The 25,915-nt window shown below is 30.8% G+C and overlaps 1 protein-coding gene across 1 annotated transcript; it reads left to right on the top strand.

Annotated features, from left to right (window-relative positions):
• The first annotated feature begins 3,129 nt into the window (after positions 1-3,129).
• On the top strand, positions 3,130-10,283 carry LOC139485996 (uncharacterized). The gene is made up of 6 exons (XM_071270682.1): positions 3,130-3,254; positions 5,686-5,729; positions 5,924-6,032; positions 7,832-7,902; positions 9,558-9,608; positions 10,065-10,283. Exons 1-6 carry the CDS (start codon positions 3,163-3,165, stop codon positions 10,238-10,240), a joined length of 543 nt encoding a protein of 180 aa, XP_071126783.1. The 5' UTR covers positions 3,130-3,162; the 3' UTR covers positions 10,241-10,283.
• The last annotated feature ends 15,632 nt before the right edge of the window (positions 10,284-25,915 follow it).

Genomic DNA, 25,915 nt, shown 5'->3' with positions numbered 1-25,915 from the left:
TCAAATGATCATCATAAATAATTGTCATCTTACTTTAATATTAAAAAAAGTTTATTTAGAAAACCAATATAGTTAAATTTCATATAAAATTACATCTGTAATAGACTCATTCAGCAAAATGACACCAGGTATATAGCAGGACAAACGCTTAAAGATAATTTCATGGAAGCTTTAGTTTGAGCACAAAATCTGAAATTACGCGTTGATTATATTTTGTTTCAACATTTGTTTACTTAATCTATGATACAAATTGATGTTTAAGTCTGGAACAGCATGGTTTGCTTACAAATTCAACATGGACTGTTCTCTTTAAACTCTGTTTAAAATGTTTGCGCTTGTCCTAAGTGAGAATCCTCTGGCCTTTGCTAGTCGTGTTTGAATTTTAACTTTAGTTTTTGGTATATATACAGTAGTTTAGTATGACGTCAATTATCACTGAACTAGTATACATTTTTGTTTAGGGGCCAGCTGAACGACGACTCCATTTGCGGGAATTTTTTTGCAGCATTGAACACCATTCGAAGACATTGACTGGCTTTTTTGTTGTCTCTTCGACACATTACCCATTACCATTTCCAATTACAATTTTAAAAGTACTCTGTTTGTCAGTTACTGTTATTTGCGCCTTTGTGTTTGTGTCGATTTATGTCAATCTTTATTTTTGTACATATTTCACAATGTGCTTTACAATACTGGTCACGGTTTTCGGAGTGTAGGATGAGTGCGCCTACATTTGTAGAAGCTAGCTACTGTATTTTGTTTATTGGTTGTTGTTTGGATTGTCTCGCTTGTTTTATTTAGTTTTTTGATTGATAAAGCATAGATCATACGGCATAATTCTTACTTACACATTATACTTAGTGCCCTTAATTTTCTGAGTTGATTTTTTTCGCTTAATCTCAATTGTGTGAATTTGATAATAAATCCTGTATATCAACTGCAAAATGCTGAATACTAAAATGTATTCTTAAATCATATTCATTGGCGATTTCGGATTTCCTGCCAGTACTACAATGTATACTTTCTTGGGAAACCAAGTTTTTACGGCCAGTTGTTAATGGAATTCCTTCTGCTCAGTCTTATCTTATATGAGTAGTAACTGAAGTTTTTACTCGTTTTGTTTCTTTTTATTTGGTATCATGGTGTATACTTTTCTTTCAAATTATTATTGATTGATTTTTTCTATAAAAACATATTTTTTGCAATCCAACCTTAAGATGCAAAAAACTGTATTTCTAATTGAAACTCTTTGATATGCATCATATTTACTTGATAGAACCAAAGTAAGCACCTAGACGAAACATTCGGTTATTGGTTCTGAAATGTTGCGCTAGTTCCATGTTTATTTACATGAATGTATTTTGTCGTCAGGAGGTATGTTGGTATACAACGAGGCGATTTCAAAAGTTTTTGCAGCCAGACCGTTCGTGTATATCATTAACGAAGGTAATCTGTGGAGTAGTGAATGTGAAAAGGAAGATATTCTGCATGAGATTTTAAATATAAGTCTACAAATTTCGAAATGCTCTCAGTCGGTGACCGCTTGATGATACCAAGTGTCTACCTGGGTTGACAAACTTGTGTACTTTTGGAAGAAATATGGTCGTCCGCGTTTAGCGTTCTCTGGTTTTGAATATATGAGTGTATCTTTATTTATGTGGCCGTCATTTTGAGTGGTTTGTAACGCCGATATAATGGCGTAACTAAACTCGGAAGAAAGGGCTATGGTCAAGACTCTTGTACAATCTGCTGGTTGTAATACAACATCACCTCAGTTGATCAATAATTGTATGGCATTTTTGTGTCGTTAGAAGAGGTGTAATAAAACAATGAGTACTTATTGTTAGCTAGATGAACAGCATCCGACATGAGTTTGTCGATGACTTCTTCCAGTGTAGCAAATTTGTTTGTTTTTTGTACTCCATGATTTTTTTTAAACGCGGAATTCTACTTTCTTCCGACGAGTCCTAACTGTAAGAGTCTACCTCATTATCATTTGTTTTGTAACCAAAGTATTCTTAAATTCTGAGGGTTTTTGCAATATCTTTAAGTTATCTTCCAAATTCATTGTATCTATGTCACTTGAGGAAGTGCAACAATTCACACCCTTAAATCAATATTTAATTATATTCTAAGTTATAGGGACTGTTCCTAAATTTACAACCGTGTTGTAGGTTTTGATAGGAATTTGTCTATTTCTTTTAAATCTACAGTTGCGAGCTTTTTTTAAGTACACTCTGTAGGTCTATTTGAGGGGATGGTTTATTTGCACATCATCACGTTGAATAATATATATCTGCTTAATGTGAATCTTATTTGATTCAATACTTTTATTATCACTAAGGTGTACTTGAAGGCCTTCTAGTTTTAGATCAGACAATTTGTCACGAGATCGGCGGTGCAAGTTCTAACTTATTTTTCATAAAATATAAACTTGATAAATTGCTTCTTGATGTAAAAGATCCATCATACTGAAGGAAAAATTGTATAGAATTGTATTACATCTATATATAATATGTTTATCAATTTAATGGACGATCAGGTCAACTTATTATGTATATGTGGTACAATGTCCAACGGAATAACAGAATGAAGTAGAACGACCTTCAGCTATGTGCAAACCCAATTCTAATTTCAAACCATGAAAATCCAAGCAATACGAAAAAAAAAATTAGTCGATTGTATTACAAAACTAAATATCAACATATACATTATATGACATACAAGTCAACCAACGACAATAGATTAATTATAGGTAAACGACTAGACAAAGCAAACACAAAATATAGCAGGATAGAACGTTTGCAAAAGGCAAACAAATCAATTCGTATTACATGTATAAGGCAAAGTTGACCACATGTAGAACATCTACTCTTAAAAAACAGATTAAAACGTAATTTTAAGTACAAATGACGTACATGTATGTTGATTGTAGGTGCACTACATATTAAATCACATGTACTGCCTATTTAGAAAACTACAAACATCATACAAAAAAAAAAAACACGCTAGAATGCGGAAATTGGTTTTTATTATATAGAAATGGTTTCATTTCCGATACAATATATAGTCAAATTCGTAATTCTTTTTTTATTCTATTAATTGTTGTAGTCTACTCTAAATACTAAATATTCATTTGAAAAAGAGGAGATTGTCTCAGCTATGGTGTTTTTCAAACATTCGTTAATGTTTATCTTGATTGATTTATTTAGTTACACCTTATGCAAAAGTGGCGAATGCTATAATAACGGAAGGTAAGTGCTACAATGCTGTAATAATTCTGAACAAAACATGTGTCTAAAGTCATGCTTTTCAAAGGTTCCATCACATCCATACATCGACTTTGTGATTTCCTTTTCTATGCCTCTTGATCAAACTACTGTATTAGTATTTTATTATTGCATTGACATATTCATTAATAATTTGCTGTCCTCTAGAATAATATTGAAAAATATCGTCACCATCGTGTTGATAAGATTGATGTTATCTCTCATAACATGAATTATATCAACTCGTTTGTTTGATTTGTTTGATAATCAGCATGTTATGTTGTTACATATGCACTTTGTCTTTTATGTCATATATTGTGGTTTCACAACACGTCAGTAAGATATTTGTACATCATATTCTAAGTAGGAGTATTACAACTAGTGTTATAAAAAAAGATGTGGTATGATTGCAAATGAGACAATTCTCCACAAGAGACCAAAATGACACACTTATTGACAAATATAGGTAACCGTACGGTCTTCACCAATATGTAAAGCCCATACCGGATAGTCAGCTATAAAAGGCCGCGCAATGACAATGTAAAACAAATCAAACAAAAAAACTAAAGACCTTACTTATGTACAAAAAAGAACGAAAAACAAAACGATAACTTCTAATCAAACAACAACCACTGAATTACAGGCTCCCGACTTGGGACAAGCACATACATTCATAATGTTGCGGGGTTAAACATGTTAGTGGTATCCCAACCCTCCCCCTATTATATTAGTTTTGAACAAAGCAATGTAATAATCTCTAAAAAGGACAAGTTTTTCTTTACTTTTACTAGGTGTTCAGTAGATGTGATTTAGTAATTTGGTGTTATAAAGCCATATATTTATTCTATGAATGAGTTATAAAATGGAAAATGTTACTGGTCACAGAAAAAGGACAACATATTTTTGATCTTTGATTGTGTAGATATTACAGACTGGGGCATGTTTTAGAACATTTGAGAAATCTACTTGTCCCAGTAGTCACAGGCATCTTACATTACGTTGAATAGAATAATTTACCATGTTATGTTTAAATATAAGATCAAGTGTCAGTCTTTGAAAGAATCAGGCAAATAAGGCAAATCTCAAAAAACGATCGAAACAAAAACTGTCTACCCTTCCCTTTTATTTTTCGAGTTACTTTAAAACTGATATAAAAATGGTAGCTCTTCCACCTTTTTATGACTGGCTATTTGAGAAACGCCTACTAGATAACTTTTGGCACATTACGGACTTGATAACTCTGTATGTTATTCCTCATACATTTCAACGAAAGTATGTCTTAAAATATATGAAATACCAGACCAAGAAAGGGAAACTATTGTATTTGTGCATCATCATAGTATACTTGGGTAATGTAAATTTGCACGGGTTTTTGTCTTTTTACATAACACCACTGTATGATTCTTAGCTATATGTAGGCAGATTCGTACGTATTTGAGTTGAACTCAAACTTGAAAATGAATGAGCTGTTGAAATTGTTGTGTAATCGTACGGTTTTGGTACTGATACTTAGTACACTTTGGACACCTTCGTTATCTAAATAGATTTTATGGCAAAAAATGAAAGTAACGTTTTTGTGGTGCGTAATTTGACGTATATTTTAATCCTAGGAGAGTGCAGAAAATCATAGGAAGCAAAAGACCTCTTTCTATAAATACAATGTCCGAAGCAATCAGTTTACGTGCTAACCCTTCTGAAGTTATATGTAAACTATAATATATGTATCTCATTTGACGGTTATCGCATTTGATATCGAAATAAGTTAAAGAGTGCAATGATATCAAAAATAGTTGCTGTAACTTTTATCATTATGCAATTAATCTACTGTGGATTGAATTTGTTCGTAGAATATCAATTTTGTGGTTTTCGTTCGTACAGGAAAACTACGAATTGCAAATTGTTTATAGGATGTGTGTGCAGTGGACAAAACCAAGCAATCAGATACCCACGAAAATGCGTGCTTTCTGCAATCCACATTATTTGGTACCAACGAAAATTCACGAATCACCAATAATAAATATGGCATTTTTGTTTAAAGTATAAAATCAGCACAAATGTCACCTTGACGTGATAAAATCATATTATAATTCGTGCAAATATAAGTGTAGTATTTTGATCGTGGTGTAAGTCTGTGCTATCAATAGTTTACAACAGCATATATGCATGTGACTAAGAAAAGTAAAACCAACAGGGAGTTGAAAGAATAGTAGACAAAAATTGCTTTCAATCAGTAATATCATTTTCATGCCGGTTGTAGGTTACACTCTAACAACAATATTGTTATTCACGCATCGCTGTATAAGTTGTACAGAATCGGGTTGATCTAGCTAGTTTTGTTTTTATTATGTAATAATAATGCATGCTTTAGGTATATATGGTAAACAATATTTGAATATATCAATTTACTTATTTCTAGGTTTTGTTGTGATAATTTCGAAATGAGAGAAGGGATATGCAGGAGTAAGTATTTAATGAATGTCCTTTTTTTTTATTCATGTATCACCAATATGTCAAGTAAGAGACGCATTTAATTGTACTTAACTACATCAAGAAATAGAAGTTTAACTTGTTGATAAAACATTTAGTATTTAATCTGTAATTTCTTTTGTTTATTAACTGTTTTTAACACGGCTTTGTGTGATGATTTTTTTTAGAATGTCGACTTGGATACGCTTCCTTACACAAACAATCTTGTCTGCCGTGTCCTAATAATACATACGGGAAACGATGTGCAGAAACATGTGCGTGTACAGTGCATGAGAGGTAAATGAAAACTACCAAAACGACATAATACTGAACAAAAGCCAAAATAAATAACAGAATTATACAAATGAATAAAATATATACTTTAACAATAAATTGACTTGTCCATTAATCAAACTTACAATAGATCCGTTAATCTGTTTTTGATCAAGAAATGTGTATTTTTTTCTTCTTTTAAATGTACACAAACGTACTTCAATGGGTCATCACATTTGATTATAACTGTGTTTGCGTACAGATCATTGTAAAAGAAGTCGATAACAAACATGCCTTTCGAAAGAGGCACATATCGGGAACAAGCTTCTCCGCGGTGTAGGCAGATTTTTTCCATGGAAAAAAATAACTGCAACCTGAAAATTATGAACGATACTTATCAGTATATAAATTTACAGGAAACAGTTTTTGAAATATTTCGAGGGAAAGAGATCTCTCGAAAATCATATTTTTTTTATCTTTAAACCTACCCAGCATTTTGTCTATGAAACACATAAACATAACCAGATTTCTTTTGATTAATAAGAATAGTTGATAAAACATATTATCTTATATAATGTTTCGGCTCTTGTTTTATAGTACATTAAGAATCCAACTCGAAAAATAAACAAAATCAAATATATGTACTCAAAGAATCAATTATTTTTTTTATTTTCAATCCGCAGGAAACTTTTGTAATAAAAGGGTTGGATTTAGACAAAAATAATCACTGTATCTAACAAAGTAAGCTCAAGTTACAATCATACCACATCTTCTTTTTTGTTTTTTATCTTTTACAATATATGATAACAAACATATTAAGTTATATAGTAAAACGTCAAGAATCAAGTAAAATGCATTAAAAAAAACTGAAAAAAATTATATTTTCTTCGAGTTAAGCAATCTTCTCTTGAAATATTACAAGTGTTTCGATAATAAATTTTCTTTTCATTGAGTACGATATTAAACAAAGCCTAATCTAGTCTGATACAGTTGTAGTTTCTTTCAATGATTCTGTCGTCAAAACTTGTAATTTCTGTAAAAAAAATAATAACAAAAATTGTATACAACATTACAAATATAAGAAAGTGTAGACAATTGACAAACTGCAGACACCATATAGATAATTTTTAATTGATCAATAAGGATCATCCAAGGAAATATATTCATAATAACAGTTGTCAAAAATAGGCAAATAGGTAAACTCATCGATATTAAACAAACTTAAAATGTCTTAAATTAATATGTTTGTTGCTATGAAAAACCTATATATCACATGTATCATGTACATCTAGTTTTGCGGTTAAAGGAATAGTGAATTAATATAATGCATTATAATGTAACGACTGGTATTTTTCTGTAACACATTAGTTATTGTGTTTTTGGTTTATGCATGATACTTTTATGGCTGGTTGTGAAACTGTGTGTATTTAACTGATTCCGATATATGGTGTATTCGTCTGATCGTTTTTTGTCTTATTCTCTGCAACATTGATATGTATCAACTATGTGCTTTATGGCGAAATGTTCCCTAAATTATACTCACCATCGAAAAAACAGCCTTATTCTATCTAGGTCAAAGTCATGTCTTTGAGTAATGTAATAGGACCTTCAGCAAAAAGCCCCACCATATTCCTACTAACGTGGGAATGTATATAGGATCCTAAATATTTTATTTACGGCTGGATTGCTTAATGGAGTCACAATAGGGATTACCTCAACGATCAGAACAATATCCTCTACATTTTCACTATGACTAGCATATTTTGGGTGTTAATAAATGTTTTCAACACAGCTTTGTTTATCTATGTATATCTATATTTCAGATGCGACCATGTGAAAGGATGTACCAATACTTCCGCTGCATTAAATAACACAACGGATATCTTTGTTGAAGGTAATTATTGAATCCAAAATATGAAATGTCTTCTGTGTTTTTATAGTATTTGTTTTATGATAAATTAGGTGATATAAGCTATGTTTCTCGAAAAGTTCAACTTGCTTTACAAAGGCTATTTTAATGAATTTCAAAGATAATTAAATGTTACATGAAGATTAAGTTATATCCTAATGTCGTTGTTTGATAATTTTTCAAACAAACAAATAATAAGTATTGTACATATATAAAATCTAAGATCATAATAATGTTATGCATGTAACTAGTTCAGTCTTTGTGTTATCTAAACGTTTAGAGAAATCGCTAAAAATCTCCAAATGTGAAGTCCGTTGCGATAAAAAGTCATTACACTTTAAGGGAGTATGTTTTTTTTTAAATATTATTTTTTTTAGATTTAGAACTGATAGAAACAAAAAGACACCTTTTGTTTGACTATTGCTGGAAGTATACTTTGCAAAGTGCAGTTATTTATACTGAGTAGTTTTAACGTATACTCAAATATAATATTTTAAAATCATTTCAATATAAATTCACTTTTTGTGTCGACTATCAACTAATGTCATACAGCAAAAGGGTCGGTTAAATGAAGATTTATTTTTTTTTTCAAATCTAGAATTGTACGTACTAGTCAAAAACTGGGATTTCTATTAATTCTGTTTACATATGGACGTTTACAACCTTATTTTAATCAAACCTGTCTAAACTGCGGATTGGTAATGGCTTGTTAAATTTTAAATGATTGCCTTCCTTCAATGTTACAGACAGTACAATATGAACGTTTCTCTAATCGTTTTGAATATTGGGCAGCTTTTTTTGTAGATTATACATCAAAATCGGTCGCATCTGACTGAAAGCATACAATTGCAATTGCAAACTTAAGTTGATTGGCAATAATTTTAGATTATTACCTCATTGACATACATACATGTTTTCAAAGATATGTTTCGTTAGCTGTAAGACTAGCTTGGAACTGCCATAATCATAACTTCACTCGTTACTTTATTAATGACACGCTAGAACATAATAAGATAACGTTATGTAAAAAAATATAGGGTGGACTAGAATGGACTGTAACGATCGGAAACTGTATTGTGTAGAATCAAATGTTGGGTATCGTGTTGACATGTTTGTTAGGCTTATATTATGTCATGCTTCTATTGAGACTCAGTCGTGTTCGTATGTTACGATGCATAAAACGTACATATTTAATGGCATTCGTTTACTATAGAAGGTTTAACTCTTTTATCAGATGCACAATATGTGTATTTAAAATGTATATATACTTTTAGTAATTAAATAACATTTAAATGACATTCAAGCTTCAAAGAATTTTACTAGCAGTTTTTGAACACATTCAACAATTAATATATTAGAAGTGTATGCGTTCTTTCTATTTTAAGATACATATATACAACCGTCTCAAAACAACAAACTTCCGAAAACGACACGGTAGGTGTACATATTTGTTCGATATCCATTTTGAACAAACTAATAAGCACTACAGTAACTTCTCATTCAAGTATACAAATATATGCATACTATTAGATATTAAGTAATATGCAACAGCATTTTTTTTAACTTCAAACACACAATACGATACGTGTTTAAACATTAACAATACTAATTAAGCAGTGTATGATTACTTTCATTTTTAGATACAACTATAAAACCGTCACTCAAAACCACAGAAAACAGAGATCACAACGGTAAGTGTACATAAGTGTTAAAAATAACTTTTGTATAAGAAATGATAAGTAAAATTTCTTAACCTACAAAGTTTAAAGCACGTGTCAACAGTTGACAACTCAATCATTATTATATGTTTGCTCATTGAATACTACAAGGTGCACAACAGCTAAGTCTGAATTCTACGTGCACAACATTATATTTTTGCCTCAAAAATAGCAAAATGGCATTTAATTATCTATTCAAGTGTATTTAGTTCCACCGTCTAGTATACTATTTCCAATTCAATGGCAAGTTGTTAAATTTTACGTGATAATCACTATGGCACATGCATATATGAATATGCAATGCGATACAAGAAGTGACGTGCATCTGTTGAGATAACTAGAAAATCCATCTCGCGTATCTAACATATAAATAGCGATTAATGACTATGGTAAAGATAACATTGTATTTAAATGTTGTATATGTTTTAGATTCAAGCCTCAAGCCAATATCTATTTATTCCATTTCGGTTGCTTCTTTGACGTTTATGCTGGTCGTTGGTATACTTCTGATAGTGTACTGTAGAAGATATACTGGTACCAGAAGCCAAAAGAGTGACACAAAAGAGAAACACCTCCAGCAAACCAGTCAAACAGTAGAAATATAAAACAGTGTTCCTTGTTACCTTTTTTAGCTCCAAAATATATACATATACAATCAGTTTCAATAAATCATAAACATTGACAAATTGACTCGAACAAAAATCGACATTTGTGAACTGTGACACCATCTATTCCTTCCTGTAGCTTGTGAATGTGATAAATATTTTCAACTCTACTACTCGACTTAGACGCAGTCATGGTCAGCGTCTTTATACATCACCAACTCTGTACTTTGTCTCTTTTACTAAGTTACTGCTATTTATATAATAGCCGTTAGGTATTCATCACAGTAGCACAACACTATTATCATTACCCCTTTTCAAACTTCTTCATATCGTGACTTATATTTAGAAATTAACGACAAAGGTCGGTTGAAAACACAACTTTACGTCAAAAGAAATCATTAAAGCTTTATTTCTATGTAACATCATTCCAGCAGTACACATCTCCCAATTGATATGATAGTCCCGCGCTTGATTTCCTATCATGATTCCCTTGATAGAGGGTTGCTACTCACAAGAAAGCTTTAACTCAAGAGTGTCAAAAAGTGAAGTTAAAATAATTCCTTCGTAAAAGAAGGGAGGGACGAAAGATACCAAAGGGACAGTCAAACTCATAAATCTAAAACAAACTGACAACGTAATGGCTAAAAATGAAAAAGACAAACAGAAAAACAATAGTACACATGATACAACATAGAAAACTAAAGAATAAACAACACAAACCCCACCAAAAAATAGGGGTGATCTCAGGTGCTCCGGAAGGGTAAGCAGATCCTGCTCCACATGTGGCACCCGTCGTGTTGCTTATGTGATTACAAATCCGGTAAATAGTCTAATTCGGTAGGTCACATTCATTAAAGGGAAGGGGATTGTAGTTACGACGTAAGGAACATATCCGATATCATTTGTGAAACGGTTATTCCTTAACGGTCAAGCAACTCGTGATGGCGTCCGTAAAATTTACGAAGGGATGATTTCAACTTTACCATTTGGAACTCTTGGTTTAATAGCTTCCTTGTGAGCAGTAACCCTCTATCAAGTAAAGTGTACGTACGCAATCACGAGTTTGTTGACCGTTACGGAATATCCATGTCACATATGATATTGAATATGTTCCTTATGTACTAACCACAATCCGTCCCCTTATCACGAATGTGACCTACCGAATAAGACTATTAACCGGGTTTGTAATCGTATGAACAACACGACAGATGCTACATGCAATTAAATATGTTGCAAATCATTTTACAATTGTGGAAAATATATCTTTATTGCAAATCTTTCTCGGATTTTTCAATATAAAAAGGTATTTTATTTTTCGTTTCTTAAATGATTGCATAATAAAGTAATTACTATTTCTAAACAGGACCTATATTTTGTCTTGACCAGCGTCTCGTCTTGCATATATTGTGGATACATCTACATACATTCATTGTACTAACGATTTGATAATTAAAATAATATAGAATCATCAAAGCCAAGAAAATATAGTTGTATGGCAGATGCAGAAAGTTGACACATCACATTATCAAGTAGCAGACCTCTTTTAATATTATTGACATGATTTGAGCCAAAAATACATTAAAACAATTAGTCTTTGTAAAACATGTTACATGAAAGTATTAAAATTTCAATCTGTTTGAAGACATCACATATCATATTTGTTTAAGCGTAGAATTCAGAGCTGTCAATATGAAGACCAAATACAGAATCATGTATGTTCATAATCCAAGAATAATGTGGAGAACGTTTTATATCGAGACAAGCACACACAGGGGTGAAATGACAACAGACATACCTGATTACTAGACATATTTTGATCGTTGCAATGCATATGATGCTATCATATATAAACCTCTCACTTGTATGAAGGTCGCATCAAATTTCATTATATTGGCAATGATGTGTTAACAAATAAAAACTGACGTAATAGGTAAAAATGTCAATACTACAGCAGTCAACATTGACAATCTTAATCACTAAAACATACAAATATGTAATAAAGAAGCACAACATGGCATATAAACGAAGCATATTAAAGACAAGAAGACATACATTTTCCATTGTACAATAACACAATGACAGGGCCACGTAATATATGTAACAAAGAAACATTAAAATGCATAAAGTCAAAGCACATAAGAAAATTTAATGATAATCAACAAACAAGTGTTAACATACAAAATATTAAATACACTGTAAATATACTTAACCTACTAAAGGGACTGAAGCATACACAGGGATGTCACTTATATCAATTAAAAAATAAAACTTGACTTGAGACACGATGTACTTTGATAAGGTAAATTTATATTAAAGTTCAAAATGTCATTTTATTTAACATGTTTAAGAATTTTAAGCTTATATATTGTTTTAAAAAAAGAGTGTGTCGCGAAAGAAAAGACGAAACTTTTTTTTCATTGCAACATCTCCCCCTTTTTTTGGCATGTCAACAAATTCGATGGTTTCCTCTTTTCTAGGAATCGGTAGAATGTGCTTTGTTTGCTATATTAGGTTTTGAAGCAAACATGTATATATATTGTGCTCTCTGTTAAAAACGTACTTTCAATGTCATGATTTTTCTACCACCGCCAGACATGTTGGAAGTGCTGAGTACATACTCGACTACGGGAAGTGTGTGGGATAATTGTATGAAAATATCTGGAGTTCGAAATTCTAAAACTTAGGAGTTCAAGTACAGGATGCAATTCAATGTTATTTGAAAACATTGAGAGAAAAAAACACCAGCATGCAGCTATTCAAACAATTGATAAACACTTATCAAATTATTAACACGGTTTATTCTTTTTGTGGGTCATCCTTGTTATGATATTTTCCGTTGAACGATTTTTCTATAATGTCAATTTTATATATTCTAGACGATCAATTTCTGAGATTGATCAAACATTTACTTAATTTTCATATGCCAGATTGTATGGCTCACTTTACATACTTCAAAATAAAATTTAAGTACAGCACCAATGATTTACACAAAATAAATTGTGAAAGCATTTCTCATGTTTCTTCTCTATACATCCTCAGTAAATCATAAACCAGTGCATCATACATTACCACCGCGAAGATAATAAGATCAGTATGCCAACAATCTTTGTTTTCGTAAATACGCCACTTATCACGACGGGTACAATATTTTCAATAAGATTTACTTATCTTTCCAGATAACATGAGATCACCCGCAGTTGTTTGTGTGTTCGTATTGCTTAGTAATAGTTTTCCATTTTTTGTTATATGTACTGTTATTTTGAATGTCAATTGCAATGTCATTTGGTATATTGGGCTGAATTGTCTCATTTGCATTTATACCACCTTTTCTTTTGCACATTGTAAACTTCAAGATTATTTAAACGTTTACTACAAAAACTTAGTACACTGTTTATTCATACATTCAAGTACAACAATTAAATAGAATATTTTTTATTAGATTCGGACATTTTAAAAATGACTTTACAAAGGCAAACCCTATGATATGTAAACATTGCACACACTATTACATTCCATAGTTTCTTTAAGAAGAAGTTTCACAACAGCACATGACAGCACTACACAGATGGTTTTACCTCAGAAAAAAATTGTATGCCTTATAAAAAAATCTAACTACATAACGGATTAACATGACATGCAATGATCAAAAGAAAAAAAGTATATATTTTCTTTATTTGTACTTCATAATATTATGATGTACTTGAATAAAATTAGCGTTTGCCGATATTCACTCAAATATAAACAATTCGACGAATTTGTGGAATCTATACTATTAAACGAGAAGACCACATTTTGTGTGTCGCTTCTCTTCTTTCCACAATAAAACAATCATCATGCCTCTGTGTCCTATGGGTACAGTGCAAAGTCACATTTGTCATCCATTCATATGATTATTCAGATTGAGTCATTTTGGGAGAAAAACGAGAAAAAGGGCATCCGGATATTCTTTCCGTCATTTGACGAAATTTTAAGTCAAGTTAGACTTCCGGTTTGCGTTTTTCTGTATACTTTGAACATACATATACTACAAATAGAGTGATTTTTCTATCTGATATCATTTTCAAGTTTACTATCCACGGCGGTCACGATTTTATTAAATGGAGAGGGTCTGTGTAATGTATAAATGATTAGTAAACTGAGAATTGAAAGTAAAAAGCAAATTCACTTTATTTATAGTTATGGATGACAGTGTTCATAATATACATATATTAAAAGCGCTAAATCATGCATGTGTAATAAAAATCAATAGAAAACCAAAAAAATGGGAATTTTGGGTGAAAAGAAATGAGGACCCGGGTTAGAAAAGCAATTGTCCTGTCCCAAATTACCTATGACTTTTGATACCTTTTCTGAAATTCTCCAGTCATTAAATCTTTTACAAAAAATCATTGATCACAAAAATAAGAAGATGTGGTATGATTGCCAATGAGACAGCTCTCCGAAAGAGACCAAAATGACACAGAAATTAACAACTATAGGTCACCGTACGACCTTAAACAATGAGCAAAGCTATAAAAGGCCTCGAAATGACAAAGTAAAACAATTCAAACGAGAAAACTAACGGCCTTATTTATGTACAAAAAATGAACGAAAAACAAATATACAACACATAAACAAACGACAACCACTGAAATACAGACCCCTGACTAGAATGTTTATAATATACTAAATGCATGTTCATAATGAAATTAGTAGAAAAAAAATGGGAATTTTCGAAATAAAGGAGGAGGAATAAAAAAAGACATTTTCCTGTCCCGAAGTACCTAAGACTTTGATACTTTTCCTGAAATTCTCAAGTCATTAAATGTTTTACAAAATTCTTCATACAACACTTTATACATACTTTCAACCACGCTCTGACTGCCCGCTGTGTTCTAGTATAATGTTAATGTTTAGTATTTGTATTGTTTAATCTTTTTTATGGTCTGATAAACGCAATTGATGCAGTTCCGTATACCGGGATTATGTTGCATACAAACTAAACTAAACAGAAGATGATCAAGAGCATGCAAGTCAACCTACACGAGATAATAATGATGACATAATAACAAAGTGCCTTATTTACAGTTTGATCTTAGATTTAATTTTGTTTACCGCAAAACAAACGATTTTTTGTTTAGTTTTATGTTGGCTTTTTTTTAGATACGGTGTACAAATTTAAGAACAAGCATGATTTAAACTGTAAAGACTCTTTATATGTAAAAATTAGGAATGGGAAAAGGGAATGTGTCAAAGAGACAACAGCCAGATGAGTATTGTCCTGTTGCGTTCTTGGCTATACAAAATATGTAGGATGTGTGTATTATAACATGTATAATGCGGCAATACTCCTGGAAGTCTTGTGTCAAGATAGACGGTTATTTACAGATCGACAAATCGGAAAGCCTCACGGGCACACTGACCCAGTTTTAACTTTGAATTCGAATATAAAATAACACACAAATTTCAAATGAATATATCAAAAGTGGTTGCACATATAAATAGATCGCTGTTAATATTAGATTATGTTATGGTTTACAAAAAATGTACATGTGAAGGTCCGTTTACCGAATCATTATTTAAAAAAATATTGTATTTACTACAGGAGATGAAAGAATAAATCCAATGTTTTAAAAATGATCAATAATTTTCAAATTTATAAATCTAAAGGAGTGGAAAAAGGTAAATAGTTATCACTAACAATATCATTTTTAAACGATAATCTTGGGTAATATAATTATCAAATGTAATGATAAAAGTATATCGTTAACTGTTCAATACGTGCCAGAAATGATGTGTCCACAGCAATTTGAGTTTATCACATACGATTACACTCGTTTCTATATATTTAAAGTCTTGATAAATGTTACCCGGCCAAAAATGGAAACTATCTTAAGTCAACTTTGCCTATGTAGAACATGTAGAATGGAGCAGAACTAATACAAAGTTCGTGAAAATTTGAAACTTATTTGGCAATATATCAATAACTTGAAACTCAATTGGCAATATATCAAGAACCGATTCTGTTAACATTTTGGATATAGTTCCTAAGACTGTTCGTAAAAACCTTTCTCATGGTCGTAGAAAAAAATCGCAATCACAGAAAGTTTCTGACCAATCATACCAATATTTCGGACATAATTTCTGTTTCAAAAAACAACGGCAGACATTATCTGTTAACAAAACTCTGTTCATTACCGGTTAATAATTTAATTAAAATTTTAGAGGATTGCAACAAAATTTCATATAGCAGTCCTAAATATAAAATCGTTCAAATTATAATGGCATATTGTTATTCTCAACTGTTTTCCAAAATTGATCGGCCTGAAGATCATACAAAACATTTTATTAAAATAAAGAATGTCAATTAAGGATTTGATTTTGTAAATGTTGCCGGTATTTTTAACGACCATTCTGTTGTAGAACAAATTCCTGGATATTTTGATGATGCTAAGCACCCCCTTATTTGTTATATTTAAAAGAAATCTACCCTGAAATTTGTGTTTAATTATAGTCAATTGTGTAATGATGTAAATATCAGTGAGAATACACCCACTTTATGTAGTTGCAGTAATTTCGAATACATTTATGGACCCATTTTTCCATCTTATAACAGGAGATCTTAACATCGTTTTAAGACCGAGAGTTAAAATCATTCCTTAGTAAAGGACCTAAATATCGTCCCCCGTCAATTTTTTTAATTGGAATGAGTGTCGGATATCATTCACGACTCACTCCGTACTTACTGTTTAAAATGAATAAAATGGGAAAAAGCTGATAAAAATATTTTTTTTTAATATAGTAATGAACATAATGTCTTACTGAAAGATTAATACACCAGGGTTTTCGTTATCACAAACTCGTCAAAACAGTTATCAAGGTACAAAGATTATAATTTAGTACTCCAGACGCGCGTTTCGTCCTCATAAGATTCATCAGTGACGTTCATATCAAAATATATATAAAGCCAAACAAGTACAAAGTTAAAGAGCATTGAGGATTCAAAATTCCAAAATTGTTGTGCCAAATAGTGCTAAGGTAATCTATGCCTGGGATAAGAAAATCCTTAATTTTCGAAAAATTGAAAGTTTTGTAAACAGGAAATTTACAATGTATAAAAAAACCATTTACTAAATTGTATTATCGGTATAATGACATCAGTCGTACATATAGCTCAACATGCATACTTCTCATACGTTCAGGTGTTTCACATCCAAAATGCAATATTTCATGGAAATAATTTTTATCAAGCAAAAAAATGTCAGTATTCACCTCAGACAACATGTCAGATGCTAAAAAACCTTTAAATATACTTATTAAGAAGGGATAAAGTTACGATACTGTTGTCAGTTCATTAAATATTGCATAGTTTGTCGTTAATATTGATTCACTTATAGGGTCTTTGCATCGGAACTAAACACGATTATTTACAAACCAGGTGTTGATACGGGTTATGTTCTTCTCATATATGTTATGATTGTATGATACTAAACCCCTAACGGGAAGGAGTGTGCCTGATATTCAGATGATGAATACATAATATTTCAATCCGTTTAATTGAAATCTGGAGCTGGCATGTCAGTAAAATGCTAAAAGTCTGTTGTTATATATGTATTATTGTCATTTTGTTTATTTTCGTAAGCTCCTCAACTTCGTACTTTATTTGGCCTTTTAAATATTTTGGATTCGAGCATCACTGATGAGTCTTTTGTAGACGAAACGCACGTCTGGCGTATATACTAAATCTAGTCCTGGTATCTATGATGAGTTTAGTTACAACCACTGTGTCGATGCCACTGCTGGTGGAGATTTATTTCTTCGAGGGTATCACAAGCCCAGAAGTCAGCACTTTTTGTGCTGACATGAATTGTCTTTGATATGGTTATATTTATAAATTTACTGTTTACAAATTTTTGGAATTTATTGAAATACTAAGGCTTTTCTACCTCAGGCAAAGATAACCTTAGCTGTATTTGGCAAATTTTCTGAACTTTGGTCCTCAAAGCTCTTCAACTTCGTACTTTATTTGGCCTTTTTAACTTTTTTTGGATTCGAGCGTCACTGATGAGTCTTCTGTAGACGAAACGCGCGTCTGGCGTATATACTACATGTAGTCCTGGTATCTATGATGAGTTATATGTGCATTGTATTGACAAAAACAGCCCATTTTTATGTAGCAGAAGCATTTTACTTTTTAATGAATAACTAAACGTTTTTATTTTAACAATTTTGTAAAACTGTTATATTTTGGGCCCATAAAGGGGGTTAACTGAACCTCACTACAAAAGTCAAAAAGTCTGAAAGACCAGTTTTTGTCTTGATTTGCATGAACTTTTACTCGACATTCTCCAAAAGTATGACTTGTGTCTTAATTTTTTCTTGACAAAGTCTCATTTATATCAAATTTGTATGAAATTTACTCGACATATTCTTGACATTCTGAATATGATCTTAAAATTTCGTGACATATTCTTGACATTTGAATACTGTCTTGAAATTTCACGACATATTCTCGACATTCTTTTTTTTTCTCAGTATGGCTTGACATATTCTGAACATTTTGAATTGTATCTTAAATTAACTTGACAGTTGTGAGTTTTAGAAATGATGACTAATATTCATGATATAACTTTAATCTTTATTTTTCTTTTACATAATATATACTGTTGTTTTAAGTTACACTTCTTACAACAAAAAATGAAAGTTAGACATGTGAAATTTGGTATCTAAATATTTTTACAAATGCAAATATGGTATGAAATCTAATGTATAGAATAATTTAAATGTGGGTGTGTTGATTAAAAAATTTAAATGTGGGTTTTTAAAAAATTACAAATTTTGATTCCTAAAACTCCTATTAATTAAATGATTAAAACCAATCATACTGTAGACATATTTCATTCTACATTCAAAATATTCAACGTTAATATTATGGTAAATATTCATTGTACACAAATGTGGTTTATAAAAATAGCAAATTATGATGAGATACAAATCATTCATTTAACAGAAGAAAACTTTGTGTAATGTCATCTGTTGGAAAATATATTAAGTATTACACACGGACAGGATGTTCCCCATAAAATTAAGGTATTCCACACCACAGAATGCACGCCACTGTCAAATAGAAATAACTGATTTACCTTTAAGCAGCCATACAACTTATCAGTTGACCATTCCAAAGATTAAAAGAAAATTATTATCTACTCCAGGAATGATAAAACAAAAGGTATTCATAATGGCTCCCGTCAATAATTTCTATAGACATCATTGATCTTATGAAATGGATCTCAAACAGACATGCAAAATATATATCGAAACATTTTTTTTTTCTTTTAAGGAAGGAGTTATCACAAAATTTGTTTGATAAAAAAATGATAAAATTCAACACTCAAATTTGAATAAAAAATGTTTTACGAATTCTTTGACCTACACGAAAGCCCCCCCCCATCTTCATTTAGCCACATAAACCCAAAAGATGAAATGTTGGGTCCCAAAGAGACACATGGTCACATTTTAAAACTGTCTTCAAGACACCTATTTTAGTAAAGCAAATTTGACTTGCAGTTTTGCGAAATGGAATAAATCTAAATGCTGTTTGTCAGTTACTTCGACTTCTATTCCAATTGAAAACAATTAATTAAACGTTTAAAAAAAAAAATCATAATTAAACTACATGGGGGTTTATACTTAGGTGCACAAAAAGGGTATCTTACTGTGCCAAATTAATCCTTGATTCTGCAAAGTTTAGTTTAGCCATGATAAAAAGGAGTATAGAACAGCAATCGAATGTCATAAACAGTGCAGAATAAGTCCGTACACATTTCAGGCGAAATGTATACTGTTGAGATAGTGTCAAGACATATTTAAGACTGTCAAGAATGTGTCGAGACATATTCAGACATTATTTAGAATGTAAAGAGTATGTCAAGACAGATCGAGACAAATTCAATGACAGTCAAGAATTGGTCTAGACTAATCCAGACTCTTATCAGATGATACCGGAAGTGTCGAGAAATTTTAAGACAATGTTCATACTGTCAAGACACTTGTCAAGAAAAATCAAGAACCTTATTAGACAAATTAATACTATGTCAAGAATTGTTTTTAAATTATTCATACAAATTAAGAATGTCGAGTAAAAATTCATGCAATTTCAAACAAAAACTGGTCTTTTCAAACTTTTTGACTTTTGTAGTGCTTACTCCTTAATACAATACTCACAAATATCGACAATAGTAATTAGTCGGCAATCAGTATTTTGAAATTTAAGCGTCGGAATTTATTTGATAATCAGTATATTTTCTTCAAAATTTTCCTTTCCCCAGTCGGTCTGAAAAATCAAATATTAATTTGTTATACAGAGCTTGCAGAATTATGAATGCTAACAATTTTATTTGGTTATAAACAGATATTGAAATCCAAAATAAATACAAACTAGTATACAGTATACAATATGCGGGTAATATACATGTTGCTCTGCTGTAATATCCAAAAATGGCAGGGTAAATGTCAGGGTACACAGCTACTTTTGCATAAGTACTATTTCTGTACCAAAAATCTAAAGTACTGGACATCTACTTTTAATATTCAGTACTATTTTGTTACTTTAAAATTATTGTAATATTTAGGTACCTGTATTTTAGAGTATTTTTTGTACTTAAAATTTAAGTACTACAGAATATTGGTTGCACGGTTACATTTTCAGCATTTGGTCTTCTTCAAATCTTATAAAGTTATGATGTTCAAACATGGAATACTGTGATCATTGTTGGTAATATTTTTTGTACAAATCAAGTAATGGAAAATATAGGTATCTAAAAATTACAATAGTTCTAAAGTAAAGAAATAGTACTAAATATTAAAAGTAAATTTCCAGTACTACAAATTTTAAGTTCAGAAATAGTACCTATGCAAAAGTAGCTGTGTAAATCAATTCCTATACAGAATGCACCATGTCACAAAAATTATCACGATGGTAAGATAGAAAAAGGAAGACATTTAAAAATACCTAAAGAAAAAAGACTATGCACATCCTGTAATACAATGGAGGATGAAGCCCATTTTATTTTATACTGCAAAAAAATTGCTAAACTAAGAGATAACTTTATAGGAAATGTAATTAAACATATGCCAGATTTTATGTCCTGGCAAGAAAATGAAAAAATTAAATATCTTCTTTGTCCATCAACCTCAAAAGAAGTAGAAAGCTTAGGGTCCTATTTTAAACAGGCATTAGAACTGAGGACAGGGGACTCTTGATTTATTTATAAAATATATTTATATATCATATAGATAGATTGTTTTGCTTTTTTGCTTTTTTTGTTTTCATGGTTTTGTTTGTTAAATGTATTTTGTGTATGTTTATATTATTTGTCACAAACTTATTGTTCAGAGTTTATATGACAATAAATATTTGAATTATAAAAAAAAAAGGTAAAGCACCATCACGTGTAACTCATCTGTGGTTTAAATCCTGACTAAACATCTGTTTGCCTAACTTTCATTAGTTAACTTAAAAAACAGCTTACATATTACATTTCATTCATTTAGCAATCACTACAAAAGTCAAAAAGTCTGGAAAAAAATAATTGGTGTTTGACAGTTTACACACTTTCTCTTGCTGTTTAATTATTATTTTTGATATCGGAAAAAAAACAAGTTTAGAAGAATTAGATATAATATTATAATGATAATTGCATGTATAAAGAAAATTCATGTTGTTACAATAATTGTTTATTAAACATTTTAAAATTAAATATTATGCATGACAAATGAAATAAGTCTACAGTATTGTGTGTTTCTATCATTCAGCAAATATTAATATTTATGATTACAGAAGTAATATATGTAGATTTTTATAAACCTACATTCAATATAAATTGGCTAATACCACCATACGCATGTTTGTATTTGTTAATATTTTGATACGTATACTTGTATATATAAAAATAATCATATACCCACATTTTTAATTATACAAATATTTTCATGACCAAACTTTGTTTTTGTTTCAATAATGTAAGTTGAAATATCATTATATTCTATAAAGAGAAATGAAGAAAATTATATAATTTATATATTGGTCATGACATGTTATTATCTGTAATGTTCAGAATTGTCAAGTAAAATGTAAAATTAAGACACAATTTAAAAGGTTCAGAAAATGTCAAGCAATATGGAGATTAAAAGAAATGTCGAGAACATGTCGATACAATTTAAGATAGTCCTTAGTGTCGAGAATATGTCAAGAAATAGTTTAAGAACATATTCAGAATTTGAAAATTTGTCGAGTAAATTTGAAACAGATTTAATGCAAAATAAAGGCAACAGTAGTATACCGCTGTTAAAAACTCGTAAATCTATGGACAAAAACAAAATTGGGGTAACAAACTAAAACTGAGGGAAACGCATTAAATATAAGAGGAGAACAACGACACAACATTAAAATGTAACAACACAGAAACGGACTAAGCATTAGACAAAATCCGATGAGAATAACAAATATAACATCAAAACCAAATACATGAATTTGGGATAGAAAAGTACCGTGACACGTCTTATAATAATGTGAATTCACACTCAAATATAAGAGAAAACAAACGACACAACGTAAACGGAAACACAACGTTAAAATGTTACACACACAGAAACAAACTATGATATAATAGTGGCCATTTTCCGGAATTGGTACATGTCATTTTTAAAGATAAAAATGGTTGGTTGAACCTGGTTTTGTGGAATGCCAAACCTCGCACTTTAATGACAATGTTAAATATAACATTGAAATGACAACATAATATTACAGGACTACAATACAAATAAATAGGAGAAGGTTTTAGACAAAGGAACACATAATTTATAGATAACAAAAGGCATCAGGTTTAAAATTTGATACGCCGAAAACGCTCCTCGTCCACACAAGACTCACCACTGACGCCCAGATATAAAAGATCGAAAGTAAAAAAAAGTATAAAGTTGTACAGCACTGAAGATCAAAAGTTGAAAAAAGGTTGTGTCAAATACGGCTATGTTTTTAAGCATGGGATAAGAACATCCTTATTATCTAAAACAATTTATGCTATTGCAAGCAGTAAATTTTATGAAATATATATATAAAAGATATACATAATGAAACTGAAATTATAACTAATTACAAATCAGAAATTATCCAGAAAAATTAAGTAAAGAGAAAAACTACGAGTAAAATTCAAAACGGAAAGTCCCTTATCAAATGGCAAAATCAAAAGCTCAAAAACATCAAACGAATGGATAGAACTTTCATATTCATGACTAGGTAACGGCATTTTCTGATGTAGAAAATGGTGTATTAAACCTGGTTTTAAAGCTAGCTAAACGTCTCACTTGTATGACAGTCGCAGCAAATTTCATCATATTGACAACGATTTGTGAACAAAAAAACAACACACTTAATGTGTAAAAATGTCAAAAATACAGCAGTCAACATTGTGTAACACTCCCAATCACTAGAAAAACAAACGAGTATGTAACAAAGAAGCACAAAAATGGCATTCAGACCAAGCACATCAGCAAATTTAAAGACAGGAAAACACAACTTTACCATGGTATAATAACACAATGACTGGACGTATGAGTACAGAGTCACGTCATATATGTAACAAAGAACCGTAATAGGCTTATAAAAAGCACATAGCAAAAATGAAAGACAAGCAACGAACAAGTTTTACAATAGCGCAACAATGAAAGACAAGCATACGAGAATATCATAAAAATTACTGACATAATGTGCAACAACATTGAACAAGTATCTTAATCATAATAAAAAAACAAACAAATATAAGAACTTATACCTCTGGAATATATATCAAGTAGTTGGTCATATAAATTGAGACAAACATTGATCTTTGAAGACTTTTGGACATTGGTAGTGCATGCTAATGATCATTTTAGAGAACGAGAGACTTGAGCATTAAACATTAAATTAATGACCTAATTGGATTTTTGAAAAACATTGTTACATTATTGTTCGTTTCTGTGTATGTTACATTTTAAAGTTGCGTCGTTTGTTTTCTCTTAGTTTTGAGTGTAAATTCACATTGCGATAATACGTGTCACGGTACTTGTCTATCCCAAATTCATGTATCTGGTTTTGATCTTATATTTGTTATTCTCGTGGGATTTTGTCTGATGCTTGGTCCGTTTCTGTTTATGTTACATTGTAGTGTTGTGTCGTTGTTCTCTTCTTATATTTAATGCGTTTCCTTCAGTTTTAGTTTGTTAGCCCGATTTTGATTTTTGTCCATGGATTTATGAGTTTGAACAGTGGTATACTACTGTTGCCTTTACTTTACACGTAACCTCACTGGTGAATTATAACTTGAACCTTTGAGCAAATCCATAAACGTAATTGCTATAAGGTTATTCTCCTTTATGTTAACTTGTTTCATTAGTAAACAATGAAAGTTTTATAAGCAACAGACCATATTAAAAAAATGCCCAATCGGTCGAATGTCTGACTTTTAAACCGTTTTCAAACATGGTTCCGAATCAAGTTGAAAAAGTTTGTCGATTTGCAATCTTGTGTCGGATAATTAATTTGTTTCTGATCAGGGATTCGGTTTCTTTACCTTGTCTGGTTAAACATCATTACACTAGACAAGTGATTTCGACACTGAATTACGGCTTAGTTATTCACCGCTTGTTTTGATATTTTTTGGTTCATAGATACCACATGGTTTGTTAATCGGAAATCGTCAATATGACGACATATAGCAAATTGATAATCTCACATATGTTATTCAATAATTGATAATGATCTCTGATCTACGAGAATAAAACGTTAGTATTTATAAGTTGTTGCTTTCTTATTCACAATGAACATAATATACTTATAAATATTAAATTCTTTAGCATATTTTTTTTTTAAATGATCACGTATAATATAAACATGGAATACAATACACCGAGTTATGGATGCCATGGTTTCGGCAGAATATTTTTTTTGATGATAATGCCAGTCACTGAAAGCACTTTTAATTTGAAAGACCATCATTATTGCTGTTCTTATGTTTCTATTCTGTGTTAAATCATAATTTCACATGCATTTTTATAGTCAAGTGCCTTTCGTTGAACTGTTTCTATTGTACGTTTTAATAAAGATGATTCGTTATATATATTTATCTAATGAAAAAAATAATAAAGAGGGGCATTTATGATAGTTTCATATGTGTTTCATGGACGTAAGTGATGAACGAGATACAATACAAAGGAGAAGATAACATCTATTATTTCATTGATGGACAACGCAATTGCCAGACATAATAACATTTAAAAAATCGAACTCATAAAGAAAAAGAATGAGCACAAAATAACAGAAAAAAACCCATAGAGATTCATGATTTGTTTTTAATTTAGTTACACGCAAAAAAAATAAATAACTTAAATTGAAGTATGTCATTAAATTGTATGGCTACAAAAAGAGGAATTATTACAGTGTTGTTAGTGAAAAGGTCTCGACTATGTTTAAACACAATCATTGAAGTTAATGCACAATGTTCAAAATCTGGTTTGCCCACAACACACATGGCAATTGAAGCATAAGTACTATAAATAGGAAAACCGACATGAACAAAGGCAACAGTTATATACCACTGTTCAAAAATAATAAAACGTTTGAGGGAAAATAAATCCGGATAACAAGACCTTGTTTAAGAC

Source organism: Mytilus edulis, chromosome 8, assembly GCF_963676685.1.
Source record: "Mytilus edulis chromosome 8, xbMytEdul2.2, whole genome shotgun sequence".
NCBI lineage: Eukaryota > Metazoa > Mollusca > Bivalvia > Mytilida > Mytilidae > Mytilus > Mytilus edulis.
The sequence above is the reverse complement of the archived record's forward strand: the minus strand, read 5'-3'. Positions and strand labels throughout refer to the sequence as shown.

Excerpts from the sequence above, each read along its gene's own strand:
- LOC139485996 (XM_071270682.1), top strand. The coding sequence starts at position 3,163 with ATGGTGTTTTTCAAACATTCGTTAATGTTTATCTTGATTGATTTATTT. Across the intron at positions 6,033-7,831 it reads GCGTGTACAGTGCATGAGAG|ATGCGACCATGTGAAAGGAT; the intron begins GTAAATGAAAAC and ends TCTATATTTCAG. Across the intron at positions 9,609-10,064 it reads AGAAAACAGAGATCACAACG|ATTCAAGCCTCAAGCCAATA; the intron begins GTAAGTGTACAT and ends TATATGTTTTAG.